This window comes from Cibotium barometz, chromosome 64 (assembly GCF_041138505.1).
Source record: "Cibotium barometz isolate CiBa-2024 chromosome 64, ASM4113850v1, whole genome shotgun sequence".
Taxonomy (NCBI): Eukaryota; Viridiplantae; Streptophyta; class Polypodiopsida; order Cyatheales; family Cibotiaceae; genus Cibotium; species Cibotium barometz.
The window spans coordinates 16,138,160-16,153,076 of NC_141109.1; the positions used below are offsets into that span (position 1 = coordinate 16,138,160).

Here is a 14,917-nt window from a genome sequence, read left to right on the forward strand (position 1 = left end):
GCTTCTAGCCATCGTCTCATTGGTCCTCATTTACTTAGACTGATTCATTCATTGTATTACGATGGGGTTGATGAGGATCATGATTATATTGATACACGTGTACATGCACATGCACATGATGATGTTACTACACATGTATGTGATGATGATGTATGTGATAGAAGTGATGCGTGTGTCGGATCATGTGGGCATGATCTCGAGGGCAATGATAGCAGCGAGCATGACAAGGGTTGATTCACCTATTAATACACCAATGTCCATTTATTCCCCTAGATCTAGAGATCATAGTGATGTAGTAGCTAAGCGAGAGGGACGATTAGTGGTTTATGAGCATTCGATTAGTGATACCTCGGAGAAAACTTATGAGTAGGCATTTGATAGGAGTCACCATGAGGAGCATAGTATTGAGTTTCTTGTTTTAGACATGTCGACTACTCTTCTAGGTTTTCTTCATGTAAAGGTATTCATGAGGTGGCTACTACCACTACTCCTAGTTCTCATAGATCTACTAGCAGAATTCGTACTACAAACGTTGTTTATATATGCGAGCAGCCAGGCGTTGTTTACGAGGATAGTGATGATTTTTTCTGACGTTAGGCCTCGTAGGAGAGGTAGGATTGTGCATATGGATCTAGAGAGCTTTGTATTTGATTTAGACATTTTTCTAGATCTAGTGATTAGAGAGGTTGACCTATCTTGGGATATAGATTATACATGGACATCATTGATGGACACAGACCATGCTCATGATGATGACTTTAGTGATTGTGAGGATGACATGGTCAGTGATTTTGTGAATGATCTTATGTGAATACACTATCAGTATTTAGTGATGATGATGCTTATGATGATCCTATTGATCATGCTTTTGTTTAGGAGGACCACATATGAGGAGGGTTTCACACATGAGGGCATGTTACATATTTTGGATCATGCCTATACATATGCTATAGACATCGATAGTTGGTTGAGTCCCGAAGGGCAAATGAGTCCCTCCCGGGATTACCCTGAAGGGCAGAGCGCACACATTGATGCAGTAGATCATGCCTCAAATGATTCGAGTTATGCTATACTGGATGACGGCATTGGTGCATTGGTTCACATGGGTTCCTACACGATATTGATTTTGAGATGCGTTTCTTCGCCTTCCATGATTATCTACACGATCCTGGTTTCTTTGGAGCCGAGATATTCATCTTTGGGTGCATCATATACCACTTGGGATGTATGGTAGATGATTACATGGCTTACCATTCTGATACACTTGTGACGTCTCTTGGTCTTGATCTACACGAACCATTCGACATTCTAGCTAGGAGTTTTGCTTCCATTTGACGGATATCCTGGATGTCAGCTCCATTATTATGAGCTATCCCTTGGACTTAAGCTTTTCTTTTGAATCAGAAAGCTATTGTTACATTGGATTCAAGGATCCGTGATGTATACTAAATTTATCCATTTGACCCAGGAGGACTCATACCTAGCCTCATCATCGATATTGGCTTCCTATATCTCCCATTTGACCCTAGGGGATATTCGGCTACCTTCATCACATTGACAGTGGTCTCTCACACTTTCCCTTTGATCTAGGTGGGAGATTGCTTAGCTTCATCATCGTCGACGGAATTTCCTCAGCCTTTCAATCTGACCCTAGGGATCATACTACTCATGGTATTCAGGTCTTCCATGACAATGACTTATGTCATGATGTATAGTCTTTGTATATGTGTGCACGACCACCCTTAGATTTTGAGATCAAAATCATTATAGAAGGAGACGGTTTGTAATGAAGGGATTTTAGTGAGCACATACATACGAAGGATGGGCCTAGGCACATGTGGCTTAGAGAAATTTCCACATATGTTGTGTAGAGCATATGAGAGCCTTGGGACTATAAAAGGTACCAACCCTAAGATATTGTACCATTTTACCCTTTTATGATGATATGACATCTTGTCTTCTTGGAGCTTATGTCCAAGCTTCCATGGCAGTCTTTCCATGTCTAGGTGCTACCCCCTAGGATGAGTGGAACATGTGTGTACTCTATGCTAATGAGTGCAACCCCTAGGTCCCCTTCATTGAATAATGCTTCAAAATAAAATGATAAGTGTTTTAGAGTATGACCTCCTTATCAATACCAAGAAGCATTGGGTGCTTTTAATAGCTTAGAATGGACGAAAAACCGAAGCTAAGCTGTAAGATAATCCCCAATAGCAACATCGAATATATTCAAGTCAAGAGCTTAGCTTAACTTTGCCGAAGCATAAGTCATTGGGTCTTGCCTTCGAGCCGCAAATGCAACTTTCCATTGAGGATGAACTAACTTGTTCTCACTTCTTTTGTCACACCAAAATGCTCCTTGCCAAAGAGGAAGGAAGAGCTCTCAATGTCTACAATCTTCCATAGCTCACAACAATGAACAATAAATTATAATAATACATAAGTGAATATAGTTTGTAAAGTCTCTTAAGATCTTTACAACTAAGATTTAGTCTTGTACTTAGTACTTATGACCTAAGAAAGGGATCTAACTTTGGATAATCGCTTACATAAATTCTTTAGGAATGATAAAGTGAACCATGGAAGCAATGACATGTGTACCATGGGAGACGAGCTTGATTTGGATACTCATATTAGAAGAGGGTTCTCTTACTTTGTAAAGAGTTTTTTTTTTAAAAAAGCTTGTGATGAATGGATTACTTGGCATGATTTCTCTATCTTAAGGATATTTGATTGGTGATTTGATAGATTGCTTGGTGTCTTAATGTAAATGGCATATGACTAATGGATGGATGAATTGCTCATTTTATTATATGAAGATGCTTTGAGAATCAATGTGTGTGCTTGTATTGGATACAAATCTTGGATGAGAATCAATGTGACTATATTGTTTGAATGATTTGAGAAAAAGATATCATATTTTTTGTGACAATGAATTTGAGATATAATTCAAGCTGGTCATCTTTAATCAAAGCCCACCAAATTGTGAACAAGACATTTTCCCTGCAAGAATCGATAATAGAACCCGTTGTTTTGAGAGCTTTGCTAGTAGAACCCAAAGTTTGGTCATGATTAGATGATGTATCAAAGATGATCATGTTGTGCAATGTGGTGATCAAGTTGAGAGGACATCAATGCAAGTGCAAGTACATTCTTTGATTTCTCCACACAAGACCTCAACAAGTTATGAAGACTAAGACAAAGGAAATTCACATGGATCGCAAGATTTCGAAGGGTATGGCAAAGCAAGTTACACCTTGAGGCACAGTTTTCTTAAGCAAGGCGTTGAGAGGATGCAAGGAAGCTTGCAGAAAGTGGTTTTTGGTTTCTTAGGTGCAAATCACAAAAGAAATGTCAATCCATCTACGGTGGACTTGCCTCGGTACAAAAACCTTTGCTAAGTCCATGGCACAATGGATACAAAATAGCTTGGCACATACAAAAGATGAATTACTCTCTCATGCACACCTATGGATTTGTCTAATATATAGACATAGCTGTATACATTGGTGAATGGGTCAAAATGGCTCACTTTTATTTAAACCTGTTCACAGGTGTAGTATAGACAACAATTGTTTACTTGATGGAGTTTATGAATCAAGTGCTTGAAAACTGAGTGTTTTGCTCACATACGCTAAACAAATCCTTCCAGTAAACACTAAGTCATCGATACTTTGTATTTAGAACTCATTTTTTTTCCTGAAGATAAAGAGGAGGCAATAGCATGCACCTAATTAGATCTCCACTTGCAGATAAATAAAGACAACAGTAAGCAACAGTAGCTTTTAGTTATGTATTATACAGTAGTCCCTGAGACAATTGGTCTACAGAGACCAAAAGGAACACCTTAAATATAAGAACTACCCATGTAAGCCTGGGTAAAAATACAAGGTGATTGCCACCATCCATTGCAGACAAAAAGTGGCTGCTAACCAGCAGGCACATTGCGTCGAAACATGAGGAGAATTGTAATGTCGTCCTCACATACACTCGCATACACAACAAAAAAAGTTACTGATGCTCCATATCACCTCACTCAGTGAGTTTTCTTTTTCTGCCCTGCAGTAACAGCCACAACCAAGTATTTCAAAATACTCTCTCTCTCTCTCTCATAACAAGGAGCAGCATAATTGCAATCGTACTTTCATACTTCAACCATGAGAAATTTCTGGGCCTATTTTTTTCCCTTCTATTTAAGAAGAGGAAGGAGGGAGTGCGGGCTCAGAAGAGGACGGGGCAAGGGAGGCTGCTACAGGGAGAGTCGTAGGCGAGGGTTCGGAATGGGGGGCGGGGGGCGAGGGATATGGGACAGCTGGGAAGTGGAAGATGGAAGCGGCAGGGAGGAGCCTTCCAAAGAGGGAGGGTGCGGGGATGGGCTTGCCGAAGGCTCGGTGGGACCAACTGGCCTCCCTGGAATCTGAAGAGGTATCTCGACGGGGTAACGGCCTCCAAACCGGAGGAGCCGCAGGTGGGATCCTCGAAGTTACTGGGAGGAGCCCATCACCCTCAGATGGATGCTGCAATAACTGCTCAAAATAGTTCTCTGCAGAACTGAATCCTCCTGTGATCTACAAGCCTGGTGCGCATGGCAGCGCCGCTCAGCTCTCGAAGTCGGCTGGTGGCCAACTCCTGGTGCTCTAATGCCTGAGGGCCTGTGTCCCTCCCAACCCCCTCAGGAGGAATTTGAGCCCGGAACAAGGGGGGACACCGGAGGCAGTCTCCTAGCGAGATGTCCCATCTGCCTGCATATGAAGCATTGGCCTGGGAGGCCAAAGTACACTCTTATCTCTGAAAAATGGGATCTCCCTGGAGGCAAGGAAGACATATGACATGCAGCACTATCTCTGGAGAGACAACACATATGCGAAGGGATGGAATCTCGACCGCCTGAGCGAGGGCTGAAGCGACAGTGTGGGGAGATTCCATCACTCTCCCAATGGATCCACCAATCACCGGGAGAAGAGGAAGGTATTTCTTTCTGAGGCCTGGGAAGCAGACTGTAACAAGAGAAACGAATAGGATGCTGGGTCGAAACCGTGCTGCCACCTCACAAAGAAGGTGTGGGCCGTACACAGTGCAACGGGGATCAACTGCATGACTCTATCTGGCACCACTAGCGAGTCAAACTCAACCTGATAGTAGCCACACCCCAAAGAATGAATATCACTTCACAGGCGTTGCAAGTAGGCTAGCCTATAAAAGATCCCTGAGTTGTCCGTGCGTTGGGCGGCTACCAACAATCTTGCACACCAAAGTGGAGGCCAGTAGGGATGCGACTGTTGAAGCGAGGAGCTAGAGGTTTGCTTCCGAAAAGGATCGACAAGGGACAGTGGCCTTGATTGGCGATGATGACAGAGCGACTGCCTCTTGAGGGGTGAAGACCAAAAGAGGCCAAAGCTTGCCGAAGGAGAAATATGCCCAAGAACTGAAAGCAAACTACATACTGAAAGCGAAAGGGAACGAGGCGAGAATGGAAACTATAATTGGTTCTTGCTAGGGTTAGGGTTCCACAAACAGAGACACACACAGAATGAACAGCAAGAACACTAGAGTGATGGTGATTGATGCTCACACACAAAGGGATAGCATAGAATGTATGGAGAGCTCAAGAGTTGACTCCATAATATCAAAATACAATAATAGAGCAGTAAGATAATGAGATCTCCCTTGCATGAATCCTTTCCCTAACATAGTGATAATGAATTTCTATGTGTTAAGTACATGCATGAAACATTGGGTTTCGTGCCACAACTATAGCACTCTAACTCTCAGTGAGTATGGTAGTGGGTGTCTACTAACACTCACGAAGACCAGTCATCAATCTCCTCAACCATACACAATCTATTGTGGTTGTAAGTTGCCCTGTACTCAACCTCCCAAGTAAATGTGGCAACAAGAGCTACTTTTTGCTCAACTATGATATGCATGAATGTCCCAAAAAGAAACAATTCCCACTAGTGGATTGCCGTGTATCATAGTCACCAATCCAAACGGAATCACTATAAGTATGTAATTGCAAGCTGCCTCCCCTCGGATATACCAACGCAAGATCCAAGGAACCTGAAGATAGGGACAAGTCACGACTCGAGAGTTTTAAAATATACTTTAAAATTCAAGCACAATAAGAATAAAATTTCAGCCTGTGTAAGGATCCAAGGAGGTGCAGCAGAGAGAGCCTTGTGGAGGAGAGAGAAGAGAGAGAGAGTGAGCCTTGCGGGAGAGAGAGAGAGAGAGAGAGAGAGAGAGTGGCGGGGAGAGGGAGAGACAAAGAGAGAGAGTGACGGGGAGAGAGAGAGAGAGAGAGAGAGTGTTGAGTGAGTGCCGAGGGAGAAAGAGAGAGGTTGGCCTGTGTGGGGGAGAGAGAGAGAGAGAGAGAGAGTAAGAGATTGACTTACGATGAGCGAGCACGACCAAAGAAGCGGCGAAGCCCAACACGACCAACCCATGAGCACCCGCCGCCGAGGAGAGAGCGCCACACGCACATAAGAAACAGGAGAAAAAAAAAGTGATGTTGACGTGCGTTCGCCCTTCAATTTTTAACCTACATTAATCAAACTCCCACATTCACTAACATTTGGAAACGTTAGTAAACGTTTGGATCCTATCCAAACTACGTTTGGATGCAACCTTGCTTTAAATGCTAAAATTTTCTCCATATCATTTCTAGTTAACAACGTCATCAAAGTACCATGATCCTCTTTCACATAGAGGGTGCTCTCTATTGGACTATTACGAAAACCCTACGTGGTCAAATAAGTATGTATCTTCTCATACCAAGCTCTGGGAGCTTGTTTGAGACCATAACGTGATTTTCAAAGCTTGCATACTTTGTTTTCATGACCATGCATTACAAAACCAATGGGTTGATTTACATAAACTTCTTCTTGCAAATCCCCATTGAGAAAAGGTGATTTTATGTCCAACTAATGCCCTTCCCATCCATGATGGATGATCAATGCAACAACATATCTAATTGTGGCCATACGAGAAGTATGGTACAAAAGTCTCATCATAATAAATGCCCTTTTTCTTGGCATATCCTTTGGCCACTAGCCTAACCTATTACTTGTCAATGGTACCATCAGACTTTCTTTTCAACTTGTATACCCACTTTGTGCCAATGGACTTCTTGCCAACAAGCAAGTCTACCAAATCCTATGTGCTGTTTTTATGGATAGAATCCATCTCATTTTGCATGGCTTTTACCCAATGCTCATCCTCATAAGCCTCTTCAAATGAATCTCGCTCAAATACATCACAAAGTGTACTCATGCAAGCAGCATCTGCCTGTTCTCTTGCATTACGTGAACCAGCCCATGTCCTGCTACCGAGTGGAGCTGAAAGTTTGCTCTCTTGTAATTTGTAAAGTACGGAGCAACCAACGAGACACAACTCTAGCCTCTTCCGTTGCTATCTGCTCTTGCTCTACTGCTTCCTCCACATTTTGAGGTGTCATGAGCTCATTCATGGACTGATTTTGAGCACCTAAATGTTGTCCATTAGGCCAAGTTGATAGCTGATTTGTTGAGCCATTAATTCCCAACGGGAGAAGTCCTTCAAACATGTTAAGTGGACCTAAAGATGGCTATCCAAAAAATTCAACCAATGACTGGTCTGAATTTTCAACAAACACATCTCCTCTGCTATCGAAAATCCTTTGTGTGGAAGAATTAAAGAGACGGTAGCCTTTACTGCCACTGCTAGAACCCACAAATATACACTTAATTGCTTTGTCATCAAGCTTTACCTCTCAATTGCTGAGATACATGTGCATAAGCTATACATCCAAAAACTCTGAAGTGATCTGCTTTAGGTTTCCTTTCGTACCAAGCCTCATATGGCATTATGGTTTTCAATGCTTTGGTAGGACATCTATTCAACACACGTGTAGCACACATTATTGCCTCCATCCAAAATTTATGAGGCAAGCCTTTGCCTTTAACCATGCATCTAGCCATTTTCATCAAAGACTTGTTCTTTCTCTCAACAACACCATTTTGCGAAGGAAAATATGGCATTGTGCATTGATGCTTTATGCATTTTTCTGCCATAAAAGCTTTGAAAGCAATGGACATGTATCCCCCCCCCCTCCTTGATCTGTCCATTGCAAAGCTTTGGTAGGACATCCATTCAACACATGTGTAGCACACATTATTGCCTCCATCCAAAATTTGTGAGACAAGCCTTTGCCTTTAACCATGCATCTAGCCATTTTCATCAAAGACTTGTTCTTTCTCTCAACAACACCATTTTGCGAAGGAAAACATAACATTGTGCATTGATGCTTTATGCATTTTTCTGCCATAAAAGCTTTGAAAGCAATGGACATGTATCCCCCCTCCCCTTGATCTCTCCATTGTAGTCATCGATAAAGGTTACAAAGTATAGATGCTTTCCAATAGATGGTGTCCACATAGGATCACACATCACTGGACACAAGCTGTACTTTCCGGACAGCCCTTGTTGATCCATCTTTTGGGAATGCATTTATGTGCATCTTACCTAATATGCACCCTTCACATACATGTTTTGGTGACAGCTCTACATGAGGCATATCCTGTACCATTTTATGTCTTTGCAATAGCATCAAACTGCCATAATTCACATGCCCAAACCTGGCATGCCACAATTATGCCTATTGTATGGCAAGTATACGAGTGGTAACCACATGAGCATCATGCTCTCTCCTGTCAAGCTGATATAACCCATGGTACAATGTGCCAAAAGTGACCAATGCATAGCCACCTTCACGGTCTGTCAGTTTGAAGGTCTTTCATTGTGCATCTATCGCCCTCAAAGTTCACTGCATATCCTCTTTAGACTTTTAGCAAAAGAGAAGACGGACACCAAGTTCTTAATCCCTGGCACATACAATACATCTAAAAGACACAAGTCTGCACCATCTGTTGTTGTGAGGATCACCTCACCAACACCTTGAACCGAATAAGAAGAATTGTTTGCACATATTACCCGTTTGCCTACAAGGAAAGCCATAAGCTTCAAAAACAAATCTCTGTGAGGTAATGTGTTTGAAGCACCACTGTCAAAGCACCATGTGTTATGTCTTTCATTGACATTGAGAGACATATGCTCCAATGATGCATCATAATTGCAAGTAAGAAAAGTCCACTCATCCTGCACAAGATTTATTGATACATCATCTTTCTTTGCAAGTGATGAAGAAGAATATATAGCCATGTCACTTTCCTTTTTCTTCTTCTTAGTAGTAAAGTGACCAAAACCCTTGAGAGTGATGCACCACTCCCTCCTCTGTCTATGAAGTCCGTGACCTCATCTATGTACAAGCCAAAGAGTGTCGGGAAGAGTGGGCAACCCTGCTTCACCCCCAAGTACTATGTATCTCCTCTGACATACCACTTGGGCATCTAGCTTGTCCCCTCATCCTCTCATATAAAGCAATGACCCAAGAGTGCAATTTCTGTAGGAGCCGGTCTCGTGGCACTGTGTCGAATGCTTTGCTTAAATCCACATAGCAACAATAGTCTTTGCTTCCGTGACTTGGCTTGCTCAATCAGGCTCCTCAAGATGAAGATATGATCCAGTGTGCAGAAGTTACTACAGAACCCAGCCTGTCCTAGAGCACGAAGACCCTCCCATTCGACTAGAGAGCTAAGCTCTGTCTCAAGTACTGATCCATATATCTTGGCCATAATATGGCCGACCATGAGAGTCCTGTAGTTCCCAAGGTCCATCGGGTCACCTGATTTGTAAATGGGGATAATGATATTCATGCTCGTAGCAGTTCCATGTGTGGGGAGCCCTCTACAAGTGTCCTGTGGAAGAGATGTGCAAAGAAAGGAGCCATGGTGGTAGAGACATAAGAGAAGTGCTCACCTCGTATCCTTGTATGATCTGCAGATCTCCCATGATGTAGCATTCTAAGAGCTTTCTCTACCATACTCGAAGTGAAAAAAGTAGAGGTGATGGGTCGAGGATCGAGTGGAGAAGGTACCGGGGGCTGATCTAGTACATGGTAGAGAGACTTTGTATAATCATGCCAGGTGGTTGGGTGTGGGTGGTCGTGGCTCACGAAACTACCTCCAAGCCTCTTTCGAGTTAATGCTCAAGAATAGTTGATACAACTCTCAATATTGTTCGATTCCGTGCTTCCTCCTCTTCCGACGAGTCAAAGCTCGATTTAATCTTTGAGCTTCATGCTCAGAGATCTCCCCTAGTTCTTTCTATCGTTTGAGACGAGCATGAGTCTCACGACACTCGTCGTCGTACCAACCATTATAGCTTTAGACGAGATATGGGTGGTATGAGGGAGCTAGCAATGGCAAAGGAGTGGAGTAGATCAGTAAACCGTGATGTGAGTATCTCTAAAGGTGGCGTGGGATCCATGGCAAGTAGACCACGGTCAAGGGTATCCTGATATATGTGATCACAGTCATGATTGAAGTGGACAGTGGTGTGATGGATGGAGGTGGGTGCTGAGGCGAGGAAGGGGGGGTGGCTATCATGGTGAAAGATAAGTATGTGTGATCAGCTCCAATGGGTATGGGGGATACTAAGAAATCATGTATGAGCTAAGCTGTCTCCCAAGAGCCTAGGATGTAATCCACTGTGCTACTTCCACCTCCATGTGAAAGCATGTAAGTCCTCCTGACTGTGCCCATCTCTCCATCCCGTTATAGATGAGGAGACGGTGGCATGATCCTAGCTCCAAAAGCTCCCGTCCATAGTATGTGATTGGCTTAGTATCTACAGACACTCTCCATGATCCAGAGTCCTCGTCCTCTAGAGTAGGTAGTTGTATGGGATCTCCCTCAAAATCATATGCAGTGCATTGTCTGCTCCTCGTCTTGGCATTGAAGTCTCCCACTAGTAAGACCTCTCCTAGTCTGAGGTACTCTATAATCTCATCTGAGAGCACATTGTATGGTGATGTAGCTCCTCCGGTCTCCTCCCTCTCCTCCACGTACTCTATCTCCTCCCCTATCTCCTTCGTATCCGTGGCATAACATGAGGTGTGTGGTGGAAAGTAACGCTTAGTGATGTACATACTCTTGGCCTCTGTTAGTTGAAATCTCAACCACATAAAATGTGCATGTGGGTCTCTGTTGATAATGTTGATCCTCGACTGAAGCTCTGTTCTGAATAGAATAGCCACTCCTCTTGATCCTCTTGCTCTGCCTACTCTCCGTGTGCTCCCTCGAAAAGCTGATTCCCACTTGAATCCTGTTACATGTGGCAGACCTCTATGAGGGCTTTGGTGTGTCTTTGTAAAGAAAATAATGTCCCTGTTCTTGATCACATCATCCATCCGACTTGGGTCAGACCATAGTGCTCCATTACAGTTCCAGATTGCAGGCTATATCCCTATCTCACAAGCCATGTATCCCTATGCGATCACCTTGCCATCAATGATGACATGGCCATCTCTATAGATGGCTTTCTTCCCTTTCGCTCAAGCTGCCCATACTTTTGACATGAGTTGTTTTCGATATTCCACATGGGCATGTGTGAGGTCCTCATCTAGGTAGATGGGGTTGTCCTCCAAACCTCAGAGAATGACCTTCTTCTTGAAGAAATCAATCCTCTTCACTTCGTTCTCAAACTGGAGGATATGTCCCTGTGGGCTTGAAAGGTCATCCTTGCTCGCCATGCCTTGAGAAAGGGAGTTGGGTCTTCATCCTTATATCCCAATTTGTGGCATAGTTGTTTCCGTCCTCTTGGGGTGTGGTACCCTCTTTCTCCACTATGCCGGTTACTCTCACATTAAGTCTTCTTGCCTATCTCATCTTCTCTTCTTGGATGGTTGCATTTACAATCTCCACCCCGTTAAGTCCCTTGGACTTGCTTGTGTCCACCTTCCATTCCTTCTCGGCCTCCTCTTTGATGCTTTTCTTGACCACGTCCTTCCATTCCATGGAGAAAGTGTGCTTGGTCGCTTCAATCTTGGCTTCCATATCCCGAGCTAACTCCTCTAGACAGGGCAATTCTCCTTCCTCCGGCATGACATTCTTGAGATCCTCCATGGTGATGACATGTCATTCTTGAGAGTCTCCACTTAGGCTTGAAGTTGTTGGATCATGGCGTCCTTTCCCTCCATCTCCTTTTCCATTGAGATGAGCTTGTTGATCATCTCTTCATTATGTTGATGCTCAGCTTCGTATTCTTTGGCATGGCTTTCTTCTTGTATCACCAATGTCACGTATGCACCGGAGGCCTTCCTTTGCATGAGCTCCTAGTGCATTGGTCTCCTTCCCGAGTACTAGGAGTAGCTCCATTCCTTTTAATGCATTGCTGAGAGCCGTCAAAAGTGATTTGACAATCATGGTGTTTGTCAATTTTGCTGCTCTACTGTGATTGATGTATTTCCCCCTTTTGTGTAAACAGGTCAGCCCATGGACGGTGTGTTGTAGATGGGCCACTGATTGTGATCAGAGGCTCAGCTTGACCAGAAGGGAGAGGCCAAAAGCTGGGCCACCTGCGTGGAGTAGGGCACAGTAGGGCGGGGGACAGATCGAACAGAGACACGGGAGAGGCGGAAGCGGCCACCTGCACACAATCGAGCGGGAGGAAGGGGCACACAATTGGGGGCTAGGCAACAGGTACAATGCAACAGCCACCTGGGCGCACAACGGGGGCTAGGCAACGGCACTAGGCCATGGCGGGCAAGCAAGCTATGCAAGAGAGAGAGATTGATCAATGGGCCTATGAGACCAAAGTGATACAATAGTGCCCATGGCATCTCATCATGGAATGGAAAATAAAACAAAAACAAAACATAAACATATCTATCTCACTAGGGTGATACAAAACTGTCCATGGAAACTCATCATGGAATGCTAGGAACATAGAAACAGGAGAGCATCATCAGCCCCCAATAGATGGTATACCACTCTCCAAAATATCAAGCATGGGGCTAACGAGTATGGCCGAGAGGTCTCCCTCAACGATGTCACATGGAAAGGTAGTTCCATGGCAGTGGAGCATGTCCTCGATCTGAAGCTGATGAGGGGATCGTGGCCGACGACCGGGGGGCTGGGGGCGTCAGGCACGCTGGAGTGCGGAGTCCCGGATCGAGGTAACTCCTCTCGGGCGAGGTGGATCCGGAGCAGCTCGAGGTGGGTCCACAAGATCCACTGTATCCGTTTCCACCTCCTAGGTCTAGAAGAAACTGGTGATGGTTGGTTGGTGAGGGAGGGAGCGAGGTGGCCAGGGCCGAAGCTCTCTCAAGAAAGTGTCCCTGTGTCTGCGGACCTCAAGCAAGAAGAGGCCTAGGCAACACTGGTCCAGGAAGCCAATGATTCTGGAGTGGACCGAATCCCTCACAAAACAGACAGTGAAACCTCCCGCGGATCGCATGGTATACTGGGCAACGGCATATGTAATGCTCCCCCGTCTCCACCTCTATGTAGCAGACAGTGGGCAATGGGCTGGGCAATGCAGGTTGCAAAGAGGAAAAGGGGGAGTGGGCAGGTTAGTGAAAGGAGGATGGGCTACAGATTCCTGCGAGGCCTCCTTTAAGAGAAATATTATCTACAGCCATAATCAAGCAGAATGTTGAACTTTACCTTGTTCATTTTACTCTGATCCTTCCGAGCTTGCCGTTCCCTCTCATCCAACTCCTGCATCTCCTTCTCTATCAGCCGGATAAGAGCATCACAGCGTCTTGCAAGTTCAGCTGCAGTTCGTGACTTGACAAACCAATCAAATCGAAACTGAGGAGACATTCGAAACGCTGCCTTCAGTTCATCCCAGTTACCGTACCCAAGTTTATTCACCATGCAGATCTGCAACAAATAGCAGAGCAAAATTGCAGATCAATGAAATCAGGTATCCTGTCATGCAGCTACAACTCTGCACACCCCAAACATACATGGACTGGATGATGTGATTTCTTTATGATTATGTGGACAAACTTATGCTTCTGTGAAAAAGCATACCATAAACCTGTCGCATTCTTCATTGTACAGTTTGCCCTTGTTCTGGCCATACTGAATCTTCAAGTCTAGCCAAGGGTTCTTGTATCGCTCCAGCTTCTTTCCAATTGCCCTCATGATCTCATCCTTGCGTGAAATTCTGGCTTCCCCTCTTTCAATATTTTTAATTATTCTATCATAATCTGCCAAAGCAAAGGGAATTTCTCAAGCCACTCGATTGCTCCAAAATCTATAATGAAGGAACAAGTCTAAATCATAGTTTGTAAATGAAAAATGCCCCCATCCACCCGACACAGCCCCCCTCGCCGCCCCATATTGCTATAAACATGCAAGCTTTTTAGATACCATTCAATTCCTTGTATCGCTCCCGGAACACTTCCGCATATCTCTCAACCTCCTCTTCCGTTTTTCCTTCCATTTCACTTGCAATGCTCCGAATGTCATTCCTCCCATACTTCTCACAAGCTCTTACAAAGGTATTGAAATCCCGCCTAGTCCAATTAGCAAATCCCTGCCAAATCCAAAAATATAGAAATTTAAAACACCTTTTGCCTTGAACAATATCTTCCAGCAGCTGTTCTAAATTGCACATTCTCACCTCTTCCAGCAGCTGTTCTTTTTCTTCCTGCTCTTCTGGTGTAAATGCTTCTCCAACCTCTTCATACACACACACAAAATCTGGGTTAGATGAGCTGAGATTTTAAAGGTCCTTATCACTAGTAAGCATCCAAGCCTACCTTCCACATCATCACCTTCTCCAAAAGCATCTTTGGCCTGATTCTTCTGAGACTGCAACAAACCACATAGAAATGTCAGCAAACATGCAATTGAACCAAGGCAGAGCTATAAAACTTCACATTTCTACATCCATACAGTTATTTTCTTCATTAGATTTCATGATCCCTTGCTCAAAAAAGGAAGCCACCACAAGGGTCTTCTCACAAAGCCTCCAAGGTCCAACCAAATCATGCATGCTGGACCAGTTCCCTACTCAAGTACTAAAT

General features: G+C 44.1%; 1 protein-coding gene across 1 annotated transcript in view; it reads right to left on the reverse strand.

Annotated features, from left to right (window-relative positions):
* Nucleotides 1-3,725: 3,725 nt before the first annotated feature.
* LOC147603376 (putative chromatin-remodeling complex ATPase chain) overlaps nucleotides 3,726-14,917 on the reverse strand; it is a 42,139-nt gene continuing 30,947 nt past the window's right edge. The window contains exons 21-26 of the mRNA XM_086796984.1: nucleotides 14,651-14,702; nucleotides 14,512-14,570; nucleotides 14,259-14,424; nucleotides 13,917-14,095; nucleotides 13,545-13,763; nucleotides 3,726-4,059 (exon numbers count right to left, since the gene is read on the reverse strand). Of these exons, the coding sequence (XP_086653110.1) occupies nucleotides 4,033-4,059; nucleotides 13,545-13,763; nucleotides 13,917-14,095; nucleotides 14,259-14,424; nucleotides 14,512-14,570; nucleotides 14,651-14,702 (702 nt within the window). The 3' untranslated portion in view covers nucleotides 3,726-4,032. The remainder of the gene's footprint in view (nucleotides 4,060-13,544; nucleotides 13,764-13,916; nucleotides 14,096-14,258; nucleotides 14,425-14,511; nucleotides 14,571-14,650; nucleotides 14,703-14,917) is intronic.